At 61.3% G+C, this 24,808-nt stretch overlaps 2 protein-coding genes across 6 annotated transcripts in view; one reads left to right on the top strand and one right to left on the bottom strand.

Moving 5' to 3' along the window:
• The window catches only part of CLSTN1 (calsyntenin 1), a gene marked incomplete at its 5' end in the record, with an annotated part of 58,640 nt that extends 51,558 nt beyond the window's left edge, over positions 1-7,082 (top strand). For 2 of the 3 annotated variants that reach the window (XM_084242995.1, XM_084242994.1), the window contains 9 exons: positions 1,440-1,496; positions 2,432-2,589; positions 3,100-3,248; positions 3,772-3,998; positions 4,440-4,610; positions 5,026-5,171; positions 6,084-6,219; positions 6,350-6,534; positions 6,763-7,082. In XM_084242995.1, the coding sequence (XP_084099121.1) occupies positions 1,440-1,496; positions 2,432-2,589; positions 3,100-3,248; positions 3,772-3,998; positions 4,440-4,610; positions 5,026-5,171; positions 6,084-6,219; positions 6,350-6,534; positions 6,763-6,954 (1,421 nt within the window). In that variant the 3' untranslated portion in view covers positions 6,955-7,082. The remainder of the gene's footprint in view (positions 1-1,439; positions 1,497-2,431; positions 2,590-3,099; positions 3,249-3,771; positions 3,999-4,439; positions 4,611-5,025; positions 5,172-6,083; positions 6,220-6,349; positions 6,535-6,762) is intronic. The other variant, XM_084242996.1, reaches the window with a different exon arrangement.
• Positions 7,083-9,739: 2,657 nt separating this feature from the next.
• Positions 9,740-21,543, bottom strand: PIK3CD (phosphatidylinositol-4,5-bisphosphate 3-kinase catalytic subunit delta; the record flags this gene model as incomplete). 3 transcript variants are annotated; one of them, XM_084243298.1, is made up of 22 exons in its annotated part: positions 21,323-21,543; positions 18,264-18,492; positions 17,948-18,177; positions 17,432-17,611; positions 17,035-17,184; positions 16,499-16,588; positions 15,238-15,459; positions 14,673-14,769; positions 14,457-14,587; positions 13,972-14,022; positions 13,734-13,901; positions 13,542-13,663; positions 13,224-13,367; positions 12,991-13,090; positions 12,697-12,875; positions 12,502-12,614; positions 12,248-12,326; positions 11,710-11,877; positions 11,088-11,211; positions 10,857-11,002; positions 10,537-10,669; positions 9,740-9,877 (listed from the first exon to the last, which is right to left on the bottom strand). In XM_084243298.1, exons 1-22 carry the CDS (start codon positions 21,461-21,463, stop codon positions 9,740-9,742), a joined length of 3,135 nt encoding a protein of 1,044 aa, XP_084099424.1. In that variant the 5' UTR covers positions 21,464-21,543. The 3 variants fall into 3 exon arrangements, with proteins under 3 accessions (XP_084099424.1, XP_084099425.1, XP_084099426.1); XM_084243299.1 differs by having other exon boundaries at positions 13,734-13,898; XM_084243300.1 differs by having other exon boundaries at positions 17,035-17,097.
• Positions 21,544-24,808: the final 3,265 nt, after the last annotated feature.

Genomic DNA, 24,808 nt, shown 5'->3' with positions numbered 1-24,808 from the left:
ATCAGGGAGGCCCCCGATTCCCATATTTAATTTTGGTGACCTTTTACCCGTGAGAAGTGGAAACAGAGCCTGAGGACTTGTCACTGGGCTTATAGGAATTTTTTACTTGCTATTCTTGAAATTTCAGTTCAAATTTGCTTCCCGAATTAAACAGCAATTTCTGAGTAATGACCTTAAAATTAAGAACAGAAATACAAGCGCAAACCTCAATGTTACTCGGACCCTGAGGACTCTGTTGCTTGGATTAAAATGCCCCACCTCTCGTTTCCCGCCCACCTCACTGTCTCCTCCTGGACCATCTCAGGCACCTTCTCATCCTTTCTACCTCAGCCCGCTCAGCCTCGTCCAGAAAAATCCACTTAAGTCCCCACACTGAACAGACACAAAGTGGTAAAGATCTCTCGCTAGCGGAGAGGATGCTCTCCCAGCAGCTTCCTTTCAGTGGGTTTGTCAGCGCTTCCCTTGTGCGTGCAGCGGGGAGTCTGGGCTACAGCCGCAGCCCCCACCAGCCTGTCCATCCAGCCAGAGGAGGCTTCCCAGGCTCCCAGGTGCTCTGGCCTCACCTGTGCCCCCTGGCTGCAGCCCCGGCGCCCCCTTGTGGCTTGGCATGGCAGGTGCCGGCTGTGAGGGAGATGCAGCCCCCCCCCAGGATGAGACTCACCTGGCCCAGGGTGAGCCTCCTTGGCCTGTTCTGAGGACACTGGTGCTAGCCAGGGTTCGAGTCCTCCCGGAGAGTTCCTAACGCTCTGACTCTCCCTTCTCGCTCAGGAAAAGTGGTTAAAATGCCTTCTTTACTCTTCTTTACTCTGTTACTCAGGGGTTAAAGCCTAGAGCGAGGTGCACCTGGGTCAAGCTTTCAAAAAATACACACACTTTGATTTGCTGAATTTCTTTTAACTGAGGTAACTGGCTCCCAACTGTGTGTGTGGCTTACGGGGTGGAGGCTCCCACGTCTTCAGATGTGGTCACCGTGCCCACCACCAGCACTCCCGTGCCCCCCTCCACGGTCCCGGAGCCCCTCCATCCTCTGCCTGCGCCTTGAACCGCTGTTGGATGATGCGGCTGCTGGTTCTGCCCGGCTGGGCCGAGGCCATGGCCAGCAGCCTCGGACCCCAGCTCCGCAGCACAGGCGGAGACACGGGAGAGTCCACACGGTGCCTGTTCGTCCGTCTGAGGCTGGATCCAGCCCATGTGCTGGCAGGAGGGTGCGGGGAGAGGCGGTGAAAAGAGCAGCTGGGGCGGGGGAAGTGTAAATAGCGCCCCGGAAGGCGATGATCGTGCCTCTGGGTCCGGGTGGGGTGTGTCCCCAAGAACGACTTGAGGGGGATCTCGCTCTGTGTTTTGTGTTTGGCAGCTTCTCGAAACTGAGGTTCCAGGCTGCGTCTGACGAGCCTAACCTCTCGGTCCTCTCCTGTTGTCTCTGTCTTGCTTTTCTGCAGAGTATTCAGGAGTTGAAAGTGACAATGAGACCGAGCCCGCGCCTGTGGCCCCTGCAGGTGGCTGGATCCCCCCCCCTCACGGTTGTGTTCATTTAAAAAACGAGACATCCATTCATTCCACATTTCGCATGAAATGTCCAAGTTGCCTTTTGGTCCCAGACACCATTGGAGCTGCCGCTTTGCATTCTGCTTCCCATTGCTTCATGGACCCCCGTCCCGCCCACCCCGACCCCAGTTGAAGTGAGGGCAGGGCCTGGTGATTGCCATGCACTGGGGGTTGCTGTTTGTCTCATCCCATCCACCCGACCACTGCATGGGGTGCCCTCCTTGACACCTCCCGGCCAGGTGGGGTCTGTACCCCGAGACAGGAAAGACCCGTTCTCGGAAGTCTGTCCGGAGGGGCACTCAACGTTACGATTCCTAGAGACCTCCGCCCCCAGGGACGGCCTCGTGAGGCGCGCTGCTGCCCCGAACTGGTCTCTCCGCCATCAGCCAGAAAACAGGCTCCCTTTCACCTGGCTTGGCTCTGTGCTAGTCCGTCAGGGGCCACGCTCTGAGCCCGTTTTCCTAGTAAATCCTCCCTTCGTCGCAGGGCACAGACCCAGAGGCCTCGACCCTGGGCTTCTGGCGCGGGGCGGATGGAAACACTACTTTATCTCCCGAGGCATATGGGGGGGGGCTCGCCCCAAGTTTCTAGACAGGCAGGGGCTGGGGGGTGGGGTTGGGAAGCGTTACTGTAAGCCGTGGCAACGGTGTGTGGGGCCACCAGAGGGCTGGCTGCTGTGTGGGGCGTCGCGGACCCTCCGCAGACCACGTGCATGACCATGAACAACCTAATTCCTTCACCGCGCTTCCACGTAGCTCGCAGGCTAACGGGACTGGGTCTGACTAACCCGCATGTCCATCCATCCAGCTTCCACCAGTAACACCGCGTTGAGGAGCGCCCAGGCGCCCGCTGCGCGCGTAACCTCCCCCCTCCCGCCGCGCTCCAGGTGGGGACCTGCGCATGACCCAGTTTTTCCGAGGGAACCTGGCTGGCCTGACGATCCGTTCCGGGAAGCTGGCGGATAAGAAGGTGATCGACTGTCTGTACACCTGCAAAGAGGGGCTGGACCTGCAGCTCCCCGAGGACAGCGGCGGGGGCGTGAAGGTAACCCCGCTTCCACCGGCTGGGGCTGCGCTTTCTGTGATTAGCCCTGCGCTGTCTTTATGTGACAAACACGAGGGGTTTCCCCCACCCCAGCCAGTTCTCCAGCTCTGGGGACACCACCTTCACCGTGTGCCCTACGGTTCAGTTCTGCTACAGATGACTTGGAGCTGGAACCAGGCACTCAGTGGATTGAGGACGCAGCCGAGAGGCTGCCCCCCTTTCTGCATGCCACTTTCAGGAATTGGGCCCTCAGATTACCTGCACATCGGTGGTACAAATTTTGGGGTTCCCACAGTCCTCTTCCCTTTCAGGTTTAGTAATTTGCTAGAACTACTCACGAAGCTACGTAAAACATTTTGCTCACTATGACTGGTTTCCCATAAGAGAACAGCGTGTGGAAGAGACGCCCAGAGCGAGGATTGGGGGGGCATGGTACTCCACCTTGGGCCCCTTGATATGTTCTTGCTGTGCAAACCCTGTTCCTCTCCTCTCCCCCATGCACAATTTCAGATCCAGGCCAGCCCGGGTCAGTCGGTGCTGACCTTGGAAGGGGAGGATGTTGGGGAGCTGGTCAAGGCCATGCAGCACGTTTCCTACCTGAACTCACGCCAGTTCCCCACGCCCGGGATCCGGAGACTCAAAATCACCAGCAGGGTCAAGTAGGTGCTGATTTTTAACAACAAGCCTGTTTTGTTTTTGTTTTTGTTTTTTTAAGATTTATTTATTTATGCATACAAGAGCTGGGGTACAGGCCAGAGGTGTGGAGGGTGAGAGGATTCCCCAGAAACAGAGTGGGGAGCAGAACAGGCAGACTGACTAAAATCCACTGCCGAGGGGAGCAGCGGGGAGACAGGCGAGGTCTGCTGAGCCATGTGGGTTGCTCCCTGGTTGGTCGGGGATGGAACTTGTGCTGCAGAGGCTGCGGGTAGCTTCATAGGTTGTGTCTTAACCCCTCGTGCCACCAGGGAGGCCCCAACAAGCCCGTTTTTAGCTTGGTGACCTGGAGAAGATGTGTGCCTTTGCTGCTGGGGATGGCCTGGCCTCCCCCATTCCCGGAGGGGCTGAGCGAGGGGCCTGAGAGGATGGCGTAATATCTGGGCTCCTCTCCCCGGAGGGCTGTGTCCCCGGGTGCCTTGGCGTGTGGGGCCCTGACCACCCTCCCGCCACTGTCCCTGTTGGCAGGTGCTTCAACGAGGCCCCCTGCGCCGCGGTCTCCCCGCTGGACGGCTACGTGATGGTTCTGCAGCCGGAGGAGCCCAAGATCAGCCTGAGTGGCGTCCACCATTTCGCTCGAGCGGCGTCTGAATTTGAAAGTCCGGAGGGGGTTTTCCTCTTCCCTGAGCTCCGCATCATCAGCACCATCACGAGGGAAGTGGAGCCCGAAGGCGATGGGGACGAGGACCCCACAGGTAACAGCCCCTCTGCCTGGGCAGTCGCCCGCACCTGGGCTCGCGACCAAGGGGTGAAACCCCGCCGCCGCTGGCTGACTCGCGGAGCCGTCTCCTCCGGGGTTGGGGGGATTTAAATTTCACATGCTGCTCTTGGGTCTGCTTGCGGAATCGCACCCCCGGGCCAAGGCCCGTCGTGATCTCGGAAGCCCACCTGGAGGGCCTATTCCCTCTTCCTAGCTTGACCTGGGGGTCCAGACGGACCTCGAGGGCTTGGAGATTGAGACTGCGCGGGCCTCGTGCCCACGGGAAGCCAGGGTCCCCGTCCTCAGGCCTTCCTGGGGGGCACGTAAATCTCCCCATCCTGGAGCACGACCTCGGACCTGGTCCCGGAAGGGCTCGGGGGGTTGGGGGGGGCAGGGCCAGCATCCTCTGCGACTCCTGGCCGGGCCCTTCCCGCAGTGCAAGAGTCGCTGGTGTCGGAGGAGATCGTGCACGACCTGGACTCCTGCGAGGTCACGGTGGAGGGGGAGGAGCTGAACCCGGAGCAGGAGGGCCTGGAGGTGGACACGGGCCGCCTGCAGCAGAAGCGCATCGAAGTGAGCAGCTCCGACCTGGGTGTGATCTTCACAGGTGAGTGGGGGCGCGGCTGTGGAGCCGCCGAGCCTGGAAGCAGACGCTGCGCCCTCTCGGGCCCCTGCCTGCCTGGTGTAAGGACGCCAAGGGGCCCCGGAGCGGCTGGGAAGCAGAGTGACCAGGCTCCCTGCAGCCCTGACTGGGGCTGGCTATGCACGTCCTCCCAGGCCAGAGGGGCTGCTTCAGAAAGGGGCCCCCGTCCTTATAAAGGGGCAGAGCTTAAGTACGTGAGCGCATGTCCCCCGAGAGGGAAAGCAGCCCCACGCCCGCGCACATGCTCTGCGTTGGTTCTCACGACTGGAAGGCCCAGCACGGGCCAGCTGGGCAGCTGCCGCATCGCCTTTGCTTGCGGCCCTGGCTCTGCCCGTGTCCAGCTTTAGCCACCAACATCGTCCTCTGTGCACCCCTGCAGGCGTGGACACCATGGCCAGCTACGAGGAGGCCTTACACCTCCTGCGCTACCGGAACTGGCACACCAGGGCCTTGCTGGACCGGAAGTTCAAGCTCGTCTGCTCGGAGCTCAATGGCCGCTACGTTAGCAACGAGTTCCAGGTGGAGGTGAGTGCGGGCCGGGCTGAGAAGGGCCAGCAGCCTGGGCTGTGCTGCCCTCACGGGCTTCACACTGCAGGTGCCAGTCTTCAGGCTCGCCTGGGGTGGCAGCCTTTGCCCACCAGGGGCTGCTGCAGCTTCTACCAAGCAGGTTTTGGGGGACAGGATGTGGGATGTAGCACAGTGCTCCCCTCTCACAGGGGCCTCTGCCCAGAGTCGGGGGCCCCAGGGCCTTTGGAGGGAGGTGGTCAAGAGCCGGTGGCAGGCGATGCCGGGGTCGGGGGTGGCCAGGTTGTTTCTTGAATTTGGCCCAGCTCTGCGAGGAACAGCACCGAGAGGGCCGGGGTCTTGTGCTAGACACGGCCTGGGTGGAGCTGTGTGCGCGGAGCCTGGCGGCAGTGGCTCAGGCCCCGGAAGCCCCCGGGCGGTGTCTGCTCCGAAGACCCCACTCCTCCGGGCGCTGCTCCTTTATCGCTCAGCTTCTGTGACCCGGAGGAGTGGACCCAAGGGGACTGTCCTGGATGGGAGGCCCCGCCCTCCCCAGCCTCGGGCAGCAGAAGCGAGGCTCTGCGGCTGAGAAGCCAGGAGCGTTTCCCTGGAGCTAAGGGACGGCTGGGCGAGCTTGTTTCTCCATGTGGCTGTGGTTTGGGGACGTGAGGGGAGGTGGCTGCAGCTGGTGCTTCTCCGATGCCCAGTATGGCTTCCGGCTTTGGTGTTTTCCTTTCTGCTCAGGACAGATGCTTTTGTTAAGCACAGCAGAAGTGATTAGACCAGGGAGGAGCTCTTGGGTGCCTGACGGCCCCGCGCGGCCACTGTCCATGATCCGCTGCCCTGTTCTGCTCCCCGGTGCCCGTGAAGTGCGGCCCCCCAGCTCCCCGGGGTGCTCGCCCATCACCAGGCCTCCCGTGTCCCTATGCCCAGGTGAACGTGATCCACACCGCCAACCCCGTGGAGCATGCCAACCACATGGCCGCCCAGCCGCAGTTCGTGCACCCCGAGCACCGCTCCTTCGTCGACCTGTCGGGGCACAACCTGGCCAACCCGCACCCCTTTGCAGGTAGGATGGGGACCCCCCCGCAGGCTCTGCGGCTCCATCCACTCTCCCTGTTCTCGGGGTCCCACGGAACACGGTGGGGATGTGGGCCCCTGGGCCGCGCCCTCACGGCCGGCGCCTGCCCCTCCTGCAGTTGTCCCCAGCACGGCCACCGTGGTGATCGTGGTGTGCGTCAGCTTCCTGGTCTTCATGATCATCCTGGGGGTGTTCCGGATCCGGGCCGCGCACCAGCGCACCCTGCGGGACCAGGACGCCGGCAAGGAGAACGAGATGGACTGGGACGACTCCGCCTTGACCATCACCGTGAACCCCATGGAGGTGGGTGTGGGCGCCGGCCCCTGGGCCAACGCCGGGGCCTCGCCGCGCGGCCCCGTGCCGCGTCCCCCACGCGGGGGGGAAGCGGAGGCCCCCGAGGCCTCGTTCGAGGTCACATCATGGGCCGCGTGTGGACGCGCTCTCGAGGGGGCCGGAGTCTCCGTCTCACCGTGGGTGGCGACGCGGGGCCGGGAGCAGGGGTGGCCCGGCTCAGGCGCCGTCTCCCGGCAGACGTACGAGGACCAGCACAGCAGCGAGGAGGAGGAGGAGGAGGAGCAGGAGAGCGAGGACGGCGAGGAGGAGGACGACATCACCAGCGCCGAGTCGGAGAGCAGCGAGGAGGAGGAGGGTGAGCACGGGCGCCCGCAGAAGGGGGCCCGGCCGCAGCAGCTGGAATGGGACGACTCCACCCTCAGCTACTGAGCCCCCCGCCGCCTGCGCCCCCCGCGTCCGAGGACTCCGCCGGCGCGTGTCCCGCCAGCCCCAGGGTCCACGATGTACAAAGTCCTTCTGGCCAGTAGGTCTGCAGACCCCTCCCCGCGCCGCCCGCCCGCCCCTGCTCGTGTGCACCCCGCTCCGCCCCCCACCGTTAAGTTATGAGGAGCGCCCCCACCCCTCTGGTCACCCCGCTCCACGCAGGCCCCTCGCACCTCCAGGAAAGCTGCAATGACTGGACCTGGTGACGAAGGGTCAGAATGGCCACCTCCCCCCGCCCCGTTTTCTTTTTTTTTTAAAGTTTTTATTTTTTCCAAACTAGTGCATGTATAAAACGGCAGAATGGGGGTTAATATGTAGATGATAAACTGACTTTTTAATATTTTGTAAATAAATTGGGGTTCCTCGTGTCCTTCGTGCTAGTGTAATCCAGGACTGGAATCAAAGTGAAGTTGGCGACACTGAGGGCAGGAGAGACCCCAGGCCCCTGCTTCCCCACTCCACCCCGCTGCTCCCCCAAGGAGCGGGCCGGCCCCCTTGGCGCTCCCGGCCTCAGGCCACTGCCCCGGGTGTGACCAGGGCAGTCGGCGTAGGAGGGAACTGCATCAGGGACCCCTCTTGGGGCCGAGCACAGCCAGGCTTTCTCTCGGGGTTCTGCCCTTGGCTGGCTGGGCGGCGGGAGGGAGCGCTGGGCTCCCTGGCCTCTCACGCTCCCGGGGGCTGCAGCCTCGGGGCCCGGGCCTGGGACGGTGTGTCCTTGCTGGCGAGAGGACACAGGTGCCCGCTGACTCGGCAGTGCAGGCAGCCCGGCCCTTGGTGGGGAGTCGGCGCGGCCCGAGTGACCCGCACAGACGCTGACAGCACGGTCAGCGCCCAAGGCCAAGCGCCCCCGGACCCCCCGTGGGCCACACCGGCCACCTCGGGGTCAAGCCACACCGGCGGCCGGAGCCGGCCAGGCAGGGGAGGGAAAGGCAGCCCGAGCAGAGCCCCCGCAGCACTCCTCAATTCGTGTAAAATTCTAGATTTTCTAAAACGAAAGGGAGCCATTTGGATACTGTTCTGTGATCATAACTGCTAGTTCCGAGGCCGCCGCCGCCGGCTGTCCTGTGTGGTGTGTGGCGTCCTCGTGTCCTGTCCCTGTAGCTGCTGTGTAGACCGTGGGTAGAGGCTGGCGCGGGCCGGGCCTGGCGGGGCTGGGAGCGCCGGCGTGTGCACAATAAAGCTCTGGTTCTAACTCCACCGGGGTCTGTGCTGTTTTGTCTTGTTTTTGTACTAATCCTGCATCCCCTTGTCTCCTTGGGAGCCGAGAATGTTCCATGAAGAGGCTTTTATTCTTCTCACCGCTGTCACCTGTCACGTCGGGTTCCCAAAAGCCAGTCAATCTGTGTCCCCCCAGAGCTCACCTTCCCCGTGTCAGGAACAGCCCCGTGATTAAAACGTTAGCAAATACTCTTCCCCCCACCAGGGACCTAGGCTGCACCCCCTCGCCAGTGCTCTGAGGGCACAAAGGGCCGTCCACACTGGGACTCACGTCAATGAGCAGCGGTGGACAGCTGTGCTCGGCGTCTCCCATTTGGAGCAGGCGAGGTGGCACCCATGGGCGCAGCACATCATTGGGACCCGTGGGGTGGGGCTGCTCCGTGGGGGCACTGGAGGTGCCTCCTCCCCTCACCCCAAGCCCCGGGGATTTTGTCTCTGTCGGAAGCCGTGCACCTGAGCCGTGCAGTGGCTCCGCGTGGGTCCGCTGAGCCCGGCAGTGGGTGTGAGCACAGTGGGGAGACCCTGGCGGCCACCATGGGTGCCTCCAGGCCCAGATTTCCAGCCCCACTGGCGCCAGATGGTAGGGAGAGGCCTGGGAACCTGCATTTTGGGCTCCTCAGACCCAGGGAACTGGGAGAGCTAAGGCTAAGCCTGAGCCAGCTGAGAACCACCCGAGAAAACAGTCCACTGCACCCCAGGTGATGACATGGCAGGTTCTCAAGGGCCCCCCCCAGCCTGCTGGGAGAGGCAGCCAATCGTAATTGCACAAAGGACTCTGACCTGCTTTTGCCGTGACCGTGACTCAGATGAGCTCGGTCACGCTCTTTAATGTGTCTTGAGGACCACCATATATTATGCTTCATAGGGACCGGGGCCGTTCTCCTGAACCACGGAGGTTCAGGAAGTAGTTTGGCCACGGTTTTCTTACCCGCAAACGAAATTGCTTTGCAGCAGAGATGAATGCCCGTACCCGTGAGTCACTTCAAAAGTGGCAAGTGGACGCCCCCCATTCAGGAGGGCACCATGCTTCCCGGGGAGCTGCCCAGAACTCAGTCAGTGGGGACTCGGAGATGGAGGGGTGAACGGAAGAGGTGCGTGTCCCGTCCCGGGGGACAGCAGGCGCCAGGGCCCAGGCGGCCCGTGGGGTCTGGGCGAGAAGGCGAGAAGGCGGTCTCCCCGATGGCGAGCATCGTCTTGCCTGGGTCCAGAGCCACCCGCTGGAAGACTTGGGGTTATAGTGCTCAGCAAGATGCAACCTTGGGGTGCCCATCTCTCGTCCGCCCCCGAGTCTGCTATGGGGGGGCGCTGGAGCGGCACCCCTCCCCTGCAGGAGGATGCGTTTCTGAATATGGCTGTTGAGTTCCTGAAACATTTCAAGTCATAAATAAATAACCAGTGTAAACAAAAGGCGATTGTGTAAGTTCTTCCCCGTGGGGCGCAGTTCAGGTTTTGGGCCCCGAAGGGCGAGGGTGCCTGGTTCCCGGGTTCGCAGGCCCAGCCAGGCTGCGGGGTGCTACTGCCGGTTGTCCTTGGACACGTTGTGGGCCAGCCAGTTCACTTTGGTTTTCCAGCTTTCCCGCAGGGCTTCGTTGAACTTCACCCGGAAGTGCTTGAGCGCCTCCTCCTCCGTCTTGCCCAGCGCCAGGGAGTCCTGGGGCAAAACCATCCAAGCCGTGAGCCCACAGAGCGGCCCAGCTCCGGAAAGCTTCCCTTCTGCCCCCTTGGGGACTTTCCCGTGCCTCCTCGAGGAAGCGAGTGAAGGGAGCGGACATGTCCCTTGCAGGACTCTTGGCGCTGACCCCAAGCCGAGACAGCCCCTGACCCGCTCTCGGGAAAAGACCAGCTCGTGCCAGGACCTCTTGGCCCCTGAGCCCCAGGGGTGGCGGGTGGCCTCCCCTTCTCTGCCGGAAACCTGCAGGAGGAGCAGCTCCATTTGGGGTCCTGGTCCCCAAAGACAACACCTGGCTGGGGCTGGGGGTCAAGCCCTCCCACCCCCCCATCCTGGGCTTCTCACCAGCTGCAAAACAGAAAAATGTTTATTAGCAGGCCGGGCACCGAGTCCCGCCCTCCTGTGTCCAGGAGGAAACCGCGGCAGTCGGTAGAGGTAGCGGGTGGGCTCCACGGAGGTCCCAGCGCCCCCACGGCAGAACCGGGGTGCACTCCGGCTGTGTGCCTGCAGCCCCCACTGCTGGTCCTGGGGCCGTGTGAGCTGCACGATGTGGGCATGCCCCTGGGGTTCACCCACACTGGGTGGGGGGCCCGGGAGAGGCCTTGGGGTCCCTGACTGGCGGGCTCTGGCCTGAGCTTTACCTTGAGATACTGGATGTCTTTGGAGCAGCTGAGCTCGGGCAGGCCTGCCGCCCGCATCAGGGCGAAGAGGTGGAGGAAGAGCAGGCCGTGGCGCCGCAGGATGGTGTAGGCTCGTTCACAGTAGCCCCGGAACCTGCCAGGGAGCCGGGCGGTAGGGCTGTGGGTCCACTCAGCGCCCCTCACCCCGGGCCGCCCCTTCTGTGGGACCCACAACCCTGCTGCCCGCGCCCCTCCAGGGTGGACGGAGCTGAGTCCCAGCCCAGCACCCCGCTGGGGCCCCAGGCACAGGGAGGGGGCTCCCGGGGTCCGAGCTCCCTCACCTCTCGAATTTCTCACTGTTGCTCGTCTTGCCCTGCTGGATCACGTGGACGAAGTCGTAGGTGAGGATGAACGGGACGCGCTCGCGGTTGATTCCAAACTTCGTCTTGAAATTGCCCAGAAAGTGGCCGAAATCGATGTGGAACAGCTAAGGGAGGACAGACGGAGGCGTCGGGCGGAGGCCTGGATCCTGGGGGGCCGCGGGGCCGGGGGCGGGGCGGGGGGGCCCCTACCTGCCCGTTCTCGCGGATCATGATGTTGTCGCTGTGCCGGTCGCCGATGCCCAGCACGTAGGTGGCCACACAGTAGCCGGCGCAGGAGAGGGTGAACTCCTCGATGGCTCGGTCCAGGGCCTCCCTGGGTGGGATGGGGGGGGGCATGGCCACGCAGCTCTGCAGCTCCGTCTATAAGAGCTGAGGTCCCTGTCCCGCCCCGGGAATCGGCCTCGTGACTCGCTCAGACCCCACAGAACACCGGGCACGTGGAGGAAGGCGGCGGGCTAGACCCAGAACCCAGGCCTGAAAACCTCATAGTCCCTCCCTCCCCCCGCGGGGCCTGGTCTACTCCACGGGGCGGGAGGCCGACGGCCATCTTGGGCCGCCAGGCCCGTGCAGCTGCAGGATTCTGGCGGAAGAACCGCCGAGCGGCGTCCACTCAGCTGCATGAGCCAAGGGCGGGCAGCGGCTGTCCAGGGGCCTAAGGCCGTCATCCCGTGACAGGGCCGGGCCCACAAGAGGGGCCGGTCCTTAGCTGAGCAGAGATGCATGGAGACTCCCCAGGCCCTCCCCTCCCTCGGAGCCCCAAACTGCACCTTCTGGAAAGGAGAAGCGTCTCTCCCCAGGACCCGAAACCTACCCCGGGTTCTTGGACTTGAGCCAGTTGAGCAGGGCATCCTTGTTGAAGGCGGCCGTGGCCGCCATGTTGCTCTTGTTCAGCTGGATGTTGGCGATGGTGTCCGAGCGCAGCACCACCTCGATGAGGCCTGTGCGGTCCCCGGTGGAGAGGCAGCCGTAGGGGGTCATCCTAGGTGGGTGGACACCAAGTTCAAGGGCTGTCCCTGGGGCAGCCTGACCACAAATAGCCACAGGAGGTGCCCCTCAAGGGTCGAAGAGCAGCAGACGGTGCTGGGAGGAGCCCAGGGACCAGGGAGGTGCCTGGAGGGGTTGGTAGAGGGCAGCCGGCACCCAGTTCCTGACAGCTTAGAAGAGAAAAGCCCAGGCAAGCGGGGCTGGCCTCCACCTCCTCCTGGGCCCGCCGCCTCCCGGGGCCCTGGGCCCCGGGCCCTCACGACAGCCTTCCAGCTGAGGGGTAAATGTTGGCTTTGATGGGGGAACCCTCCAAGGGCCAGGTGTGGGGCTTGGGGAGGTCACCGAGGGGTGACAGGGCCCCTCACCTCAGGTCCAGCCCCTCCTGCTTCCATAGCACATCCATCAGCTGGATCATTTGCAGAGTCAGCATGTCCTGGCGGAGGTCTGCGGGCGCCGGGAGGAAGAGCGTCTGCTAGTGGGGTCTGCGTCCCAGCCAGGCCGGCCCCACCCAGCACTGCCTTCCCCTCAGCTGGCCTGCCGGCTCCCCCAGGGCAGTGCACCCTGTGGGGGGGGGGGCCAGGGCACAGCAGGCTGTCTGGCCCCCACCCCACCCGCTTACCATCCCCATTCTTGAAGATGATGCCCACGCTGCCATCGCTGCCTGCCTCCTCGTTGCTGTACATGACCCACAGCGGCTTCATCTTGGAGTCCATGAACGTGCACTGCTCCACACTGCCGGGCCAGACAGCGATCAGCGGGCCCCGCGGGGGGCTGTGGGGCACAAGGGCCCTCCCGGGCGTGGGCTCAGGCTCACCAGACTTCAGCCAGCTGGGTGCTGGGGTCGAGGGGGGACTGCAGGTGGGAGAGCGCCTCCAGGTAGGGCTCCTGGCGCATGCACAGGTGCATCAGCTCCTTGGTCTGGGGCTTGGTGGTCTTCTGGGAGCTCACTTTGACGAAGTCATTGAGGGCCTTCAGTTTGTTCAGTGCTTCCCCCTGGCCAGGAGGACAGGATGGAAGGTGGGCAGGCCGGGAGGGATGGCTCTCAGATTCAGCCAGGCCCCGGGGGCCCTCAGGGGGCCGGGCCCACCCTGCCTGCCCCAAGCCTCACCTGCTTCATCAGCACCTTCATGTGGTGGGTGCTGCCCCGGCAGTAGGCCTCCATGATGAGGCCGAAGCGCAGGGCCACGGACGGCACGTGCATCTCAGAGCTGGAGGAAGGAGGACAGGGCTGAGCCAGGCCCAGGGTGGGGAGGGATTGGGGGGGCTGAACCCAGCGAGAGGAGGCCCCTCCCCCCACGGCCTTCTAGGGAGAGGTGGGCGGGGGCGGCTGAGTCCAGCTACCGAAGGTGCCAGAAGAAGAAGTGGCCAATCTTGCGGTTGGCCAGGGCCCGGTCCAGCAGGAACTTGGTCAGTTCGCAGTCGAGGTAGGACTCATACTTGAGCACCTGCACCAGCTGCAGCAGGTACTGGAACAGCTCATCATCCCTGCAGGGAAGGAAGCCGGCCAGGGCTGGGGTCAGGACTGGGGTCTGGAGTGGGGGGCAGCAGAGCGAGAGGCAGCCTCATCCCCGCAGGCCCCCAGGAGAGTCAGTCCCCTCATGCCTGGCATCCTAAGTCAGGCCAGGCCCCTCCCCTGTGCAGGGCGCCAGAGGGGCTCACGTCAGTTTCCGCAGGGACTTGATGGCGAAGTTGCAGACGTGGCGGTCAGGGAAGCTGAAGTCCAGCAGCTCCAGGGCGCTCAGGACCGGCAGCTCGGGCCAGGTGCACAGCAGGCAGAGCATCTGGGGGAAGCTGACGGTCAGGGCACGGCTGACCAGGCCTGGCCCCCGACCCTGGCATTTCCCCACTCACCTGAGCCACGTCCTCGTGCTTGTTCCACTTGGTGACCAGCAGCAGCCGGGCCAGCGCCTCGGGAAAGTGCTCCTGGACCTCGTGCCGCATCTTCCACACCAGGTCCTTCTCGTGCTCGTACAGCTCCCCGGACCCCCGCCGCTCCAGGATCTCCCGCAGCTGCAGCTGCTGAAGGGTGCAGGCGGGGTGAGGGCTGGCACCCCGGTCTGCACCCCGCCGTCCACGGCCCCCAGCTCACCTCCTCCTCCGTGAAGCGCCCGTGTTCCCCGTGCCGGCCCACCTCCAGGATCTGCAACAGGAGGGGCTGCTCTGAGGGGGGCCGGGGCCAGGTCAGCCCCAGCGCCCCAGGGGAAGTGTCAGCAGCCTTGTGGACCAGCAACTGTCAGTGGCAGGGGCTGCCCCTGTGATGTGGGGCAGTTAGTGCATCTCTGGCCTCTCCATGGGGGTCAGTCAGTATAACTGCTTGACTGCCCAGAATTCCCTGGGGCCTCAGTGCCCTCTGGTTGAGAACCACCCCCCGAGGGCACATGAAGATTCTCTAGAGTCAAGAAGGTCCCCCACTGTGTGGGGTGCCCTAGCTCCCAGCCCTGGGCTTTACAGGGTATGGGGACCATGCTGGGGTGGCACCAGAGAAAGGGCCTGCTGGGCCAGTTCACTGTAGTCCCACAGCCTCCGGCCAGGGTGGACCCTGGACCCCGGGGGGCCAGGGGGACCTTCACTGACCTTGTCCAGGGCAGGGTAGTACACAGGGTGGGGGGCCACCTCGGGGAGACAGATGACCAGGGCGGCCGCGCTCTCAGTGTTGGGGTTACTCCTCACGGTTCCCGTGGGGTTCAGCAGCTCCCCTTTCTCGTCTGGACACAGGGACAGATGGCATCGCACAGGGAGGCCACCACACCCGGGCCGCTCCCCACGCCGCCCCCTGGGGCGTGGGCTGACCTGGCACCGAGGGCCACATGTAGAGGCAGCGCTCCCCTGTCTTGAGCTGGTCCTTGTAGTCAAACAGCATGAGGTTGGCCCAGGCGATGGGGCAGTCCTGGGAAGGAGCGGCCCGGTCAGAGCAGCACCGCGGAGCCTGCACGCTCTCTGAGGGCTGGGCCCAGACCCCCAGCGCGGCGGCCACAGCATCCGCCCCTCCGGCTCAGCGCCCTTCGGCTCCTGGGGGCGCCCTGCCTGGCTCCCCGAGGACCCGCCACAGGGCCCAGAAGGCCTGCCAGCTCAGCCAGGGGTGAGTCAGCACCGCTGGAGGGTCAGTCACATGGGGCGTGGGGACTCCTGTCCGCCGCCTCAGCCGCTCCCTCCCCTGAGCCAAGCGTTGTCCTTTCTGCACAGGCTGCTGCGGCCCCCTCAGGGCCAAGGCCAGGCCCAGAGAGCCCTCGGCTCTGCTCACAGACCCCGCCCCAGGGCCGCCCCAGGGTGGGGCCTGGAGGCCCCAGCAAGGCCGGACTTGGGGGTCCAGGACTGGGGTGCGCGGACTCCCCAGCCTCCCGCAGGCCCCACCCACCGCCTTCTTGGACTTCTTCTTGGTGGAGCGAGCCTTCTTGGCCTTCTCGATCACGGCGTAGAGCGCAAAGCAGAGCCGGGCCATGCGCGGCAGGTCGCAGACGTTGATGTCAAACTCCAGCCTCTGCTTCCACACGGGCTCCGAGCACACGCTCACCTCGGAGCTGGACACCGTCTTGCACAGCGTCTCATTGCCGTGGAAGAGGCCAGCCTGCACCACCAGCTGGGGGAGGAGGGGCAGGGCAGGGTGACGGGCGGCAGGGGCCTGGCCCCGCGGCCTTCCCCAGCCTCCCACCCTCCGCAGGTCCTATCTCCTCCCCAACGGGCTGCCTTTCCCGGGGTCTAGACCCCACTTTCCATGTGGGAGCAAGTGGTGCAAAAGGGGGCCCCCCACTGACTGTGCAGGAGCAGGGGCCACGGGGTGAAGGGAGGGGCCCAAGGGCTGGGCGGCCTTCCCTGCTCTGGGCTGGTTTCCCCACTGGACTTTGGTAGCCCCAGGCCCTGCCAGTTCTAACACCCCAGGGCCCCTCCGCTGCTCAGAGTCGTCTGAGACCTGAGTGTGAAGCCTGAGCACCCCCTGAGAAAGCCCTCACTGCCCACCCCACCCCCTCCTCCACCATCCCACAGGGAGCCCAGCCAGACGTGTCCTGCTGGTGCAGTGGCCCCAGTGGAAAGTGCTCCCCAAAGAGACACGCTCTGGGCCTAGTGGACCTGCCAATGATGCAATAAAATCTGCACCTCAGGCTGCCCTGAGGGCTGCAGCTGAGGGTGTGAACAGTCCCACATTGTCCCTGCAGCTCAGAAGCAGCTGCCCCCTCCAGCCCCTCCTCTCTCCAGCCTCTCCCCACCATGGACACGCCTCTCCATGCCCCCTGGGAACCCCCAGCCCCTAGCCCAGCTGGAGCAGCTCCTGTTCCCAGGCCTGTCACCTTCCAGATTGCGGTTTTCATGTCCCTAGGCTAGGCCTGGCCCCACAACCTCCACCAGAGTCAAATACCCAGAACTCACTGAGCCTCGTTTCTTCGAATCGCCCGCTTCAGTACCCCCCCACCCCGGTCCGCTCCCCTCCCCCCTTCCTGTTTTGAAGCGGCTCACAGCCACCCCAGGCAGGAATGCTGGGTAATGTGGTCAGGTGGCTTTCGTTGTGTGACCCCCCCCTTCTTCCTCTGCCGCCCCTCCAGGCCACAGCCACCTTGTTTGTGCAAAAAACACCCCAGATCCCCCCTCCCAGCGATTCCAGCCCCCCGCCCGGCAGCCCCTACCTTCATCCGCTCGTCGGCATTCACTTTGCTGCCCTGGATCAGCTCGACGTAGAAGGGCTGCTCCAGGGCCCACAGGGAGGTAGAGGAGGGCTGGGCGGTGGAGGGAGAGGCGGGGCCATTAAGCAGAGGAACCCCAGGCTCGCTGGACACTGACAAGGCCTGCGGCCACTTGGGTGTTGCGGGTGCGCGGCAAGGCTCAGTTGCCTGCCCACAGCACCGCCCTTCACAGAGACCCGCTGGTCAGAGCCCCTGGGGCCCAGCACCCCTGTGCTCCACAGGCAGGAGCGTGCCTCTGGCGCAGGGGGGCCTGGCAAGGGCAGCTAGAAGGACCTGCTCCTGGGCCCTCAGGCAGGCTCCCCACCCCACCCCACCAGGTGCCCGCCCCAGCTCAAGCTCTCAATGCCAACCAACCAAGGGGCATGAGACAAGAGGCCCCCGACCCCCAGCCGGCCCTGGGCCTTGCCTGGTAGACTCCAGGGCTGGACCAGAGCAGGGAGGGAGGGGAGAGGGGAGGTGCTGCCCGGTGCCCCGCTCACCTTCTTCATGGGGATGGGGGGTGGCTTGGTGCGCAGCTTCTGGACTTGGGGGGTGGGGTTGCTCTGCTCGTCCCGCATGGCCAGGATGGAGGAGGAGTGCACCATGGTGAGGTGGGGCGTCAGCCCGCTGTGCAAGCAGCTGCAGATATACTGAGGTGGGGGCAGAGTGAGCGCCAAGTGGCTACAGGGGTCACACCCATGCTGACCCCTGCCCAGCCTGGGTCTCGAGGGCATCTCCTGCCCCTTCCCTGGCAACCTCGTCAAACGGAGCTGTCCCTGAGCGCACAGGAGGGGCGGCCGCCCAGAGGGTGCTCTTGCTGTGACCCCCAAAGGCCTAGCCTGGGGGTTTTGAGAAGGGCCCAGGGGCAGCCCCCCTACCCCCTGCCCCAGCCCTCACCTGGAAGTGGCAGAGCGGGTAGCTGCCGTACAGGTACTCGTGCTTGCCGTTCACCTGCAGGGTGTAGTCCTCGGGCTGCTCCACCAGCGGCTGCCGGAAGACCGTGGCCTTCTTGCGCAGGGCGCAGGCCATCAGCGCCAGGGGCACGTCTTTGGTGGACACCTGGAAGGTGAAGCTCTCCTAGGGAAGGAGGGAGCATCAGCCCTTGGCCTTGACGGGGAACCCGCGGACTCTGGGTACCTCTGTGCCCGCAGCAAGCACCCCTCCCCTGGATGTGAGGTCCCCGCGGGCACGTGGCAGCACCCAGGAAACCGCTCTTGGAGGAATGAATGGACCAGTGATCAAGGTCCTTCGCTTAGTCGGCCTCACTGAGCCGCCTGGTGCCCCACAACCCCCCTCGTCATGGCAGGAGGGGAATTTCGGGAACTGGTGGATGTCCTGGGAGTCCCAGCGGGAAGTGTCCCCCACAGACATGGCAGCAAAGGGGCGATGTTCCCAGCAGGGCCACAGGCTCACCTCGCTGCCCTCGAACTTGACGTTGACCAGGAGGGCCCGGTTGGGGAGCCGCAGGGTGCCGGGCCCCCAGCTCCGGGCCGAGGGCTCCAGCTGCAGCGGGAAGCTGTACTGCAGCCAGGCCTCCCAGCCCAGCTGCTGCCGCCGCAGCGCCGCCTCCTCGCAGAACTGGCGCATCTTGGCCCGAAAGTCATTGACTTCCGGGTCGTGCAAGGAGTCGAACTCGTGCAGACCTGAGAGGCAGGGAGGAGGGGGTGGGTGGGGGGGCAGGGGTGCAGGGGCCGGGCACAGGGGCCTGGTTGAGGGGCCCGGGGCGGACCTTTGCCGATGAGGAGGCTGATCTGTGAGTTGATGACCTTCTTCACCCGGTCGCCCTCGCGGGCCACCAGGCGCAGGAAGGGCAGGAAGGGCTGGATGTCGCACAGCCGCCGCTGCTCGTCCTCCAGCTCCTGCTGCTCTGCCGTCTGGTTGACGCAGGTGAACACGTAGGCCTCGGGGTCACTGAGCATGTGGAAGAGCGGCTCATACTGGGCTCGCTGCCACAGCGCCTGGGAGGGACAGCGGGCAGGTGGGCCCCTCCGGCCAAGAGGCTGGTCTCAGTCCGCATGCCCCACCCTCACAAGGCAAGGCAGGGTTCCAGGACTGCCACCCTCTCTGGATCCCCGGAGCACGGGCCAGGTGGGCCCCAGGGATGCTCTCTGCTGGGGGATGCAGGATCTGGAGCTGTGAGCATGGGCTGCAGGCGGGAGGCACGCCCCCCCCCCCAGTAGCTGTTCTGGGGTTCATCATGCCTTTTAAATGCTGTCAACTAATTCAGAAGCTGTTAATGCACAGAAGGGGTCCCACAAAACTGGGCTGTTCAGTTTAGGCTGTCAGCATGCCCCTGGGGTGATGCGTCCCCAGGGGCCACTGGAGAAGCCCCCTAACATTAGTGCTTCAGTGCAAAGATGTTTACAGCAGAGTCCCAGAGAAAGCAAAGGAGGAAGAAGCTGCCCAGGGCTGCTGCCGTGGGGGCAGGTAATGGCAGCCTCAGCACACAAAGAGGCAGCACGGAGGAAGAATCTGGGGGTGCCCGAAGCTAGGGACATGGGGGGCTCCAGAATGCACCTGTCAGCGGGAGAACCCCAAGCTGCAGTGCAGCCCATGTCATCAGGACGATTTCCTTAAACCACAAAAGTACTGATACAAACCAAGATGTACCAGACTAATGTTTCTCCAGGAAAACAGCCAGTTGGGACCTTTGCACATCATCTTTGGCTGGAAAGCCTAGAATATCGACTATCTGGCCCCTGGTGTAAATGAAAACATGAAGAAACTGAAATCCAGTGGGGTGTGACATAGACGTGGGGACTGACAGGTCCCACCTCAGTGTCCAGAGTCCCCCACATGCTCTGGTGGCAGGAAAACCCAACCAGCTTTGGAAGGATAATTACATAGAGTTAATAACATGAAAAGGATGCTACAATGTTACAACTCAAAAAAAAAATCCTAAAGTGTATCATGGGAATTATCACCCAATATGCATGCTGTCTAAAGGGGGAAAAATCCAGAAATAAACAGCATTAACTGTGGCTGTCTTATAGGGCTGGATCGTAAGTCATTTTCTTCCTTCTACATTTTCTTTTTTTTTTTTTTAAATTTTCCTCAGAAGCCTTTAAATTTTTTTTTTTTAAAGATTTATTTATTTATTTATACATGCACTGGGTACAGTCAGCAGCGCGGGAGGGTGAGAGAATTCACCAGAGCCAGAGCGGGGAGCAGAGCAGGCAGAAGGACCGAAGTACACTGCTGAGGGGAGCAGCGGGCGGCAGGAGAGGTCTGCGCGCCATGCGGGACCCTCCTCCGGTGGCCGGGGAGCAGCCGGGGAGCAGCCGGGGATCGAACCGGCGCCGCAGAGGCTGCGGGCAGCTTCGCAACCCAGCGCTCAACCGCTGCGCCACCAGGGAGGCCCCCTTGTACATTTTCTTATTTTCCTAAATTTCAATAGGTCCTTATTACTTTTGAAATTAAAAAAAATAAATTTAATTTTGAAAGAAATCTCCCGGGGCGGGGGGGGGGGAACTAGGAAAACACCCCAAAGATGGTGTCGCTCTTCTCTTCTTTCTTCCCCCCAAGCACCCCGCCCGCCACTCCAAAAGTGCAGCTTTTAAAATTTAGAGCCCACATCATGTTCTCTGGCATAAGCCATTCAACCCCTCCCTTTGTCAGTGGGACAAGCCCTTTGAAAAGTCACAAAACAATACCCGCCAAGTATTCTCCAGAAGTCTAATCCCTTGACTCAGTCAGCCGCCCTGAAAATTATTCATCAAAACCAAAAACTACTTCCAAAGATAACGTTTACTATGATGACAGCTCTGAAGACAGAGAGATGGGTAACCCTCTTCCGTTACCAACGATGAATGTGTTTTCAGTCCTAGAGAAAGTCAGGGCCTTGGGGGAGCAGCACCCCTGGGCCATCATGAGGGAAAATGGGCCCAATGAAGGAGGGGAGATGCATTTGGAGCAACAATTCATGGATATTATTTCTATCCTTTAAAATACATTTCCCGGGGCCTCCCCGGTGGCGCAGCGGTTGCGCGCTGGGTTGCGAAGCTGCCCGCAGCCTCTGCGGCGCCAGTTCGATCCCTGGCTGCTCCCCGGCCACCGGAGGAGGGTCCCACATGGCGCGCAGACCTCTCCTGCCGCCCGCTGCTCCCCTCAGCAGTGTACTTCAGTCTTCCTGCCTGCTCTGCTCCCCGCTCTGGCCCTGGTGAATTCTCTCACCCTCCTGCGCTTCTGACTGTACCCAGTGCTTGTATAAACGAAACAAACAAACAAACAAATAAATAAATAAGTAAAAACATGCCTCTATAAAAAAAATAAAATAAAATAAAATCCATTTCCCAAAAAAGAAGTGGTGTGTGTGTGTGTGTACACACCACATGTGGAATACTACTCAGGCATAAAAAAGAAAAGATAAAATCTTGCCATTTGTGACAACATGGATGGAACTGGAGAGGATGATGCTGAGTGCAGAAAGTCAGAAGGAGAAAGACAAGCTCTGGATGATGTTACTCAGGTGTGGAATATAAAGAAACAAAGTCAAAGAACAAACTAAATCAAAACAAACCTTAGAAGGTGGGGGGGACGGGGAACAAAGGTGGGGGAGGCCAGCGGGCTGTGGTGAGGATTGCTGGTGTTCTGGTGGCGTGATAACCTGCATCTGCAGGGGTGTGAACCTGCACCACTAAAATAACATTTAAACCAACACCACCTCAGAAATATCATCTCATAAAAAATAAAATTCATATGAAATTCAGCTCTGAGAAACTCTGGGTGAGCATAAGCATCTGTCTGGGTTCCAAGGCCAGAGGACGAGTTTCGAGGCCGAGGGTGTACCTTCTTGATGGTGCTGAGGTTAGCATTTCGGGACACCGGGAAGTTCAGGTAGACCCCTGTGGGCAGCAGGAAGTCAACGGCCACGTTCGGGTTCTCCTCCTTGGTCCAGAATTCCATGGGGCAGTCAACCCCGGGGGGCATCCTGCTTCTCACGTCTCAGACGCCAGCTGTCCTGAAAAGGAAGCAAAAGCAAAATGAGGCCCGCAGTCAAGGGGGTCCTTTGAGAGACCCATTTGGAAAACGATGTCAGGACCCCAGACAGCAGGAAGCTCGGGACAGAGTCCCGGCCTGGCCCCCCAGTGGTTGCCACCACAGTCCAGCTGCCTCTCATCACAGCTGGACACTCCATCTGCACCCCTCACTGCAGCCCCTCAAACCAAGACATCAGCAGACCCCTGCCTCGTCATTTTTCCTCTAGAACACCCACCAGTGGGCGACCCCGGCTCGGCCAGGGGGCTGGCAAAGGTGGGGAGTGGCAGGTCAGCCGGTCAGGCAGCCTCAAACCTGAGGAAACAACGGCTCAGTTCTTAGAAATGTTCTAAGCAGAAACCAAACGGCTTAAAAATGGCTTTGACCATCAAACAAGCTCTTGAGATCATCTTACCCAACTCCCCGTCTTGCCCAACCGCTCAGCAAGTAACAGACGTTGCAGACCCGACTAGGTCTCCTCTCGGCCTCCGGTTCCCTCCAGCTCCTCCCTCCACCGCCGCCTGGATTCCCATGGTTTATCATTTCCAGGCATGTTTTTATACTTTCATTATACTAACATGTATCCACAAACAATCCCCAACATTCTGCATGCTTTACACCTTTGATTGACGGGAATCTGCTGTTCAAGGTAATCCTTATCCGGCTGACACAGGGAGCGCCAGCTCAGGCTTTGAACTCTCATGCGGTATATTTCACGGGGCGATTATAAACCACAATCTATTGACCCCCCTCTCCTGCTGCTGAGCTTCAAAGTTCGTCTCTCTTCTTTCTGGTTATTCCATCAGTGTTGCAATGTACTCGTTCATGCCTCCTTGAGTACCTTTGAGTCTCCAGGAGAGTATCCAAGAGAAACAGAATATAAACCACAGGGAGAAAGTCCAAGTTACTGGCAGCCACATTTGAAAAATAAAAAAAGGGGAAAAGATAAAATGAAGTGTGCTGCTATGTTTTATTTAAGCCACTATATCCAAAATTCGGTCACTTCAATGTTATCAACCTAGAAAAGCGACCCATGAGATATTTTATGTTGTTTGGAGATTAAATCCTTGAAATCTGGTATTTTAACTTTTATACTTTGTGCTTTTCTAGAGGATACGGCAACTTGGACACGAGGCTTTCATCGCGATGTAGATTTCGTACAATTGACGGGTGAACGTCAGGCTTGAGGTGTTCCCAATGGAAAGGTCTTTCAATAAAGGAATCGATTCTGAAATTTCAATGCACTGAAGTTAAATAAAATGTTAAAAATAATTCCATTCCTCAACCACATTCTACACATCTCAAATGCTCACCAGTTAAGTGGCAGGTGGCTGCCACCTGGGCGGGCAGGTCTAGGATACACACCTGAGCAGGTGTCATGCCCCTTCCAGTGGCTCCGCCCGTGAGGCGTTCCCAGTGCCTCCGCAGCTGGCCACTGCCCCCTCGCCCTTCGCCAGCACTTGGCATGGTTGGCTGTTTATCCTGATGCACAGCTTCATTTGCATTCTCCTGATTACCCATAAAACACCTCTCTCCTGCCAACAGCCCGCTAAAACCCTTTGTCCATGTGTCTGTGGGGTTTTTTCTCATTGGCCAGTGGGGCATCTCTGGTTACTGTAGGCTCAATGCCTTTGTTGATTACGTGGGTTGAGAACATCTTGGGTGCTAGGGGCCTTTCCACTCAATGGTGTCCTTTTGACTCACAAGACGTTTTTCAGTGTCGTCAAATGGATGCATCTTTTTCTTGATGTTTTGTTTTCATTCTTTAGAAAATACTTCCCTTCCCTAAGATCACATCCTCCCAGATTTAAATGCCTTTGAAAATGTTGAAAGGACATGCTGAATTTAAGGGAGATGCTCTTACCCCCAGGGGTTCCCCAGTTGAGCCCTGGCCTGGCTGCCTGCCCCCCCCCCCGGGGGTGCCCTGGGTTGGATGCAGGAGCTGTTTTGCCCATCATCCGCGCAGCCCCTGTACTGCCGTGTCACCATGGCTGGGATCCACTTCCCCTGATTAGAAAACCACATCCTACTTGAGGTTCCTCTTTCTGAGAATGGCCAGGCTTCCTTTCTGTTTCAAAATGTTGTAGACGGTCAGGAATCCTGGAGCACCCACTGACCATGGCTGGCTGAATTTAGGGAGTCAGGAGCACCTCTGGCCTGAGGTTGAGGTGAGCTCATGGGCATCCTGGACTCTGGCTCAGGGAAGGGGCTTCCGGACAAACTGTCCCTTGACTTGCCCATCCCTAAGGGTTATGGAAATCAGCTTTCAACAATGTGCAGGCATCTGGGACGCAGGGATCTAGGATGGGACAGGAGAAAGGGGGGCCTTTCTTCCTCCTTGTGGACCCAGGACCCAGGATGCAGCTGCTCACCAGCCCCAACCCCCGAGGCAGCCCAGGCGCGTCTCTCCAGGATGCAGGAGACGCAGATGCTAGCTAATCCTGGAACGCAGGCCCGTTCCAAAAATGCAAATTGGTACAACCACCTTGGAAAAGTGTCAGTATCAACAAAAGCTGAACACTCGTATGCGGGGTGACCCAGCACTCCACCCCTGCGGTGGGCACCCAAAAGAAGCATGTCCAGCGAGTCCCTGCTGAGTGTCAGCGCCAGGTTCTTGGAGACAGCAACGCTCCGGGAGGCGACACGGAACACAAGCAGGTTACGGGGAAGCGACACCGAGTGAAGACGGGATCGCAGCCAAATGTGTCCACGAGGGTCCCGAGCACCGCTGCCCCACAGCCCGCACCGGGGGACGACCCGCGGGCACACAGCCATGCCAGGCGGTGGGGAATGGTGCCTCCTCTCCCGGGGCCCGCGAGTGATAGCGAGGACAGCAATGGAAATGCGACACAGCACGAGCCTCGCAGACATGAGCCCGAGCGGAAGAGGCCAGCACCAGGCTCGCCAGCCCGAGCGCACGGAGAAGCAGCGCTGACCGATGGGCAGAACTGATCGATGCTGGGGGGAAAGACGAAAGAGGGGCTCCCTGGGGAGGGCAATGACTGGAGTGCATCCTAAGGGGGATCTCGACACTGGTCATTTCCAGGGTCCCGATCTGGGGGCCGGGGAGTCGTCAGCGCCAGGCCTTCCATCCAAGTGGTCCGGGCGGGACTCGGCGCCTGGCTCTCAGACCCCGAGTTTCCCCGGCCCACGGCCTCTGGGGGACGCAGTAGGCGGCGCGTGAACCGCCGGTCCTCGGACCGTGTCTTCATTCAATGTCGTTTCACTGTAATGTTGGTGAGAAAAAAAAAATCCCCGCCGAAGGTGGACACCACAGCCGCTGCACACACGGGGGTG

The sequence above is a fragment of the Talpa europaea genome (genome assembly GCF_964194135.1).
Source record: "Talpa europaea genome assembly, chromosome: 9".
Classification (NCBI taxonomy): Eukaryota; Metazoa; Chordata; class Mammalia; order Eulipotyphla; family Talpidae; genus Talpa; species Talpa europaea.
This window is presented reverse-complemented; position numbering and strand designations above follow the sequence as displayed.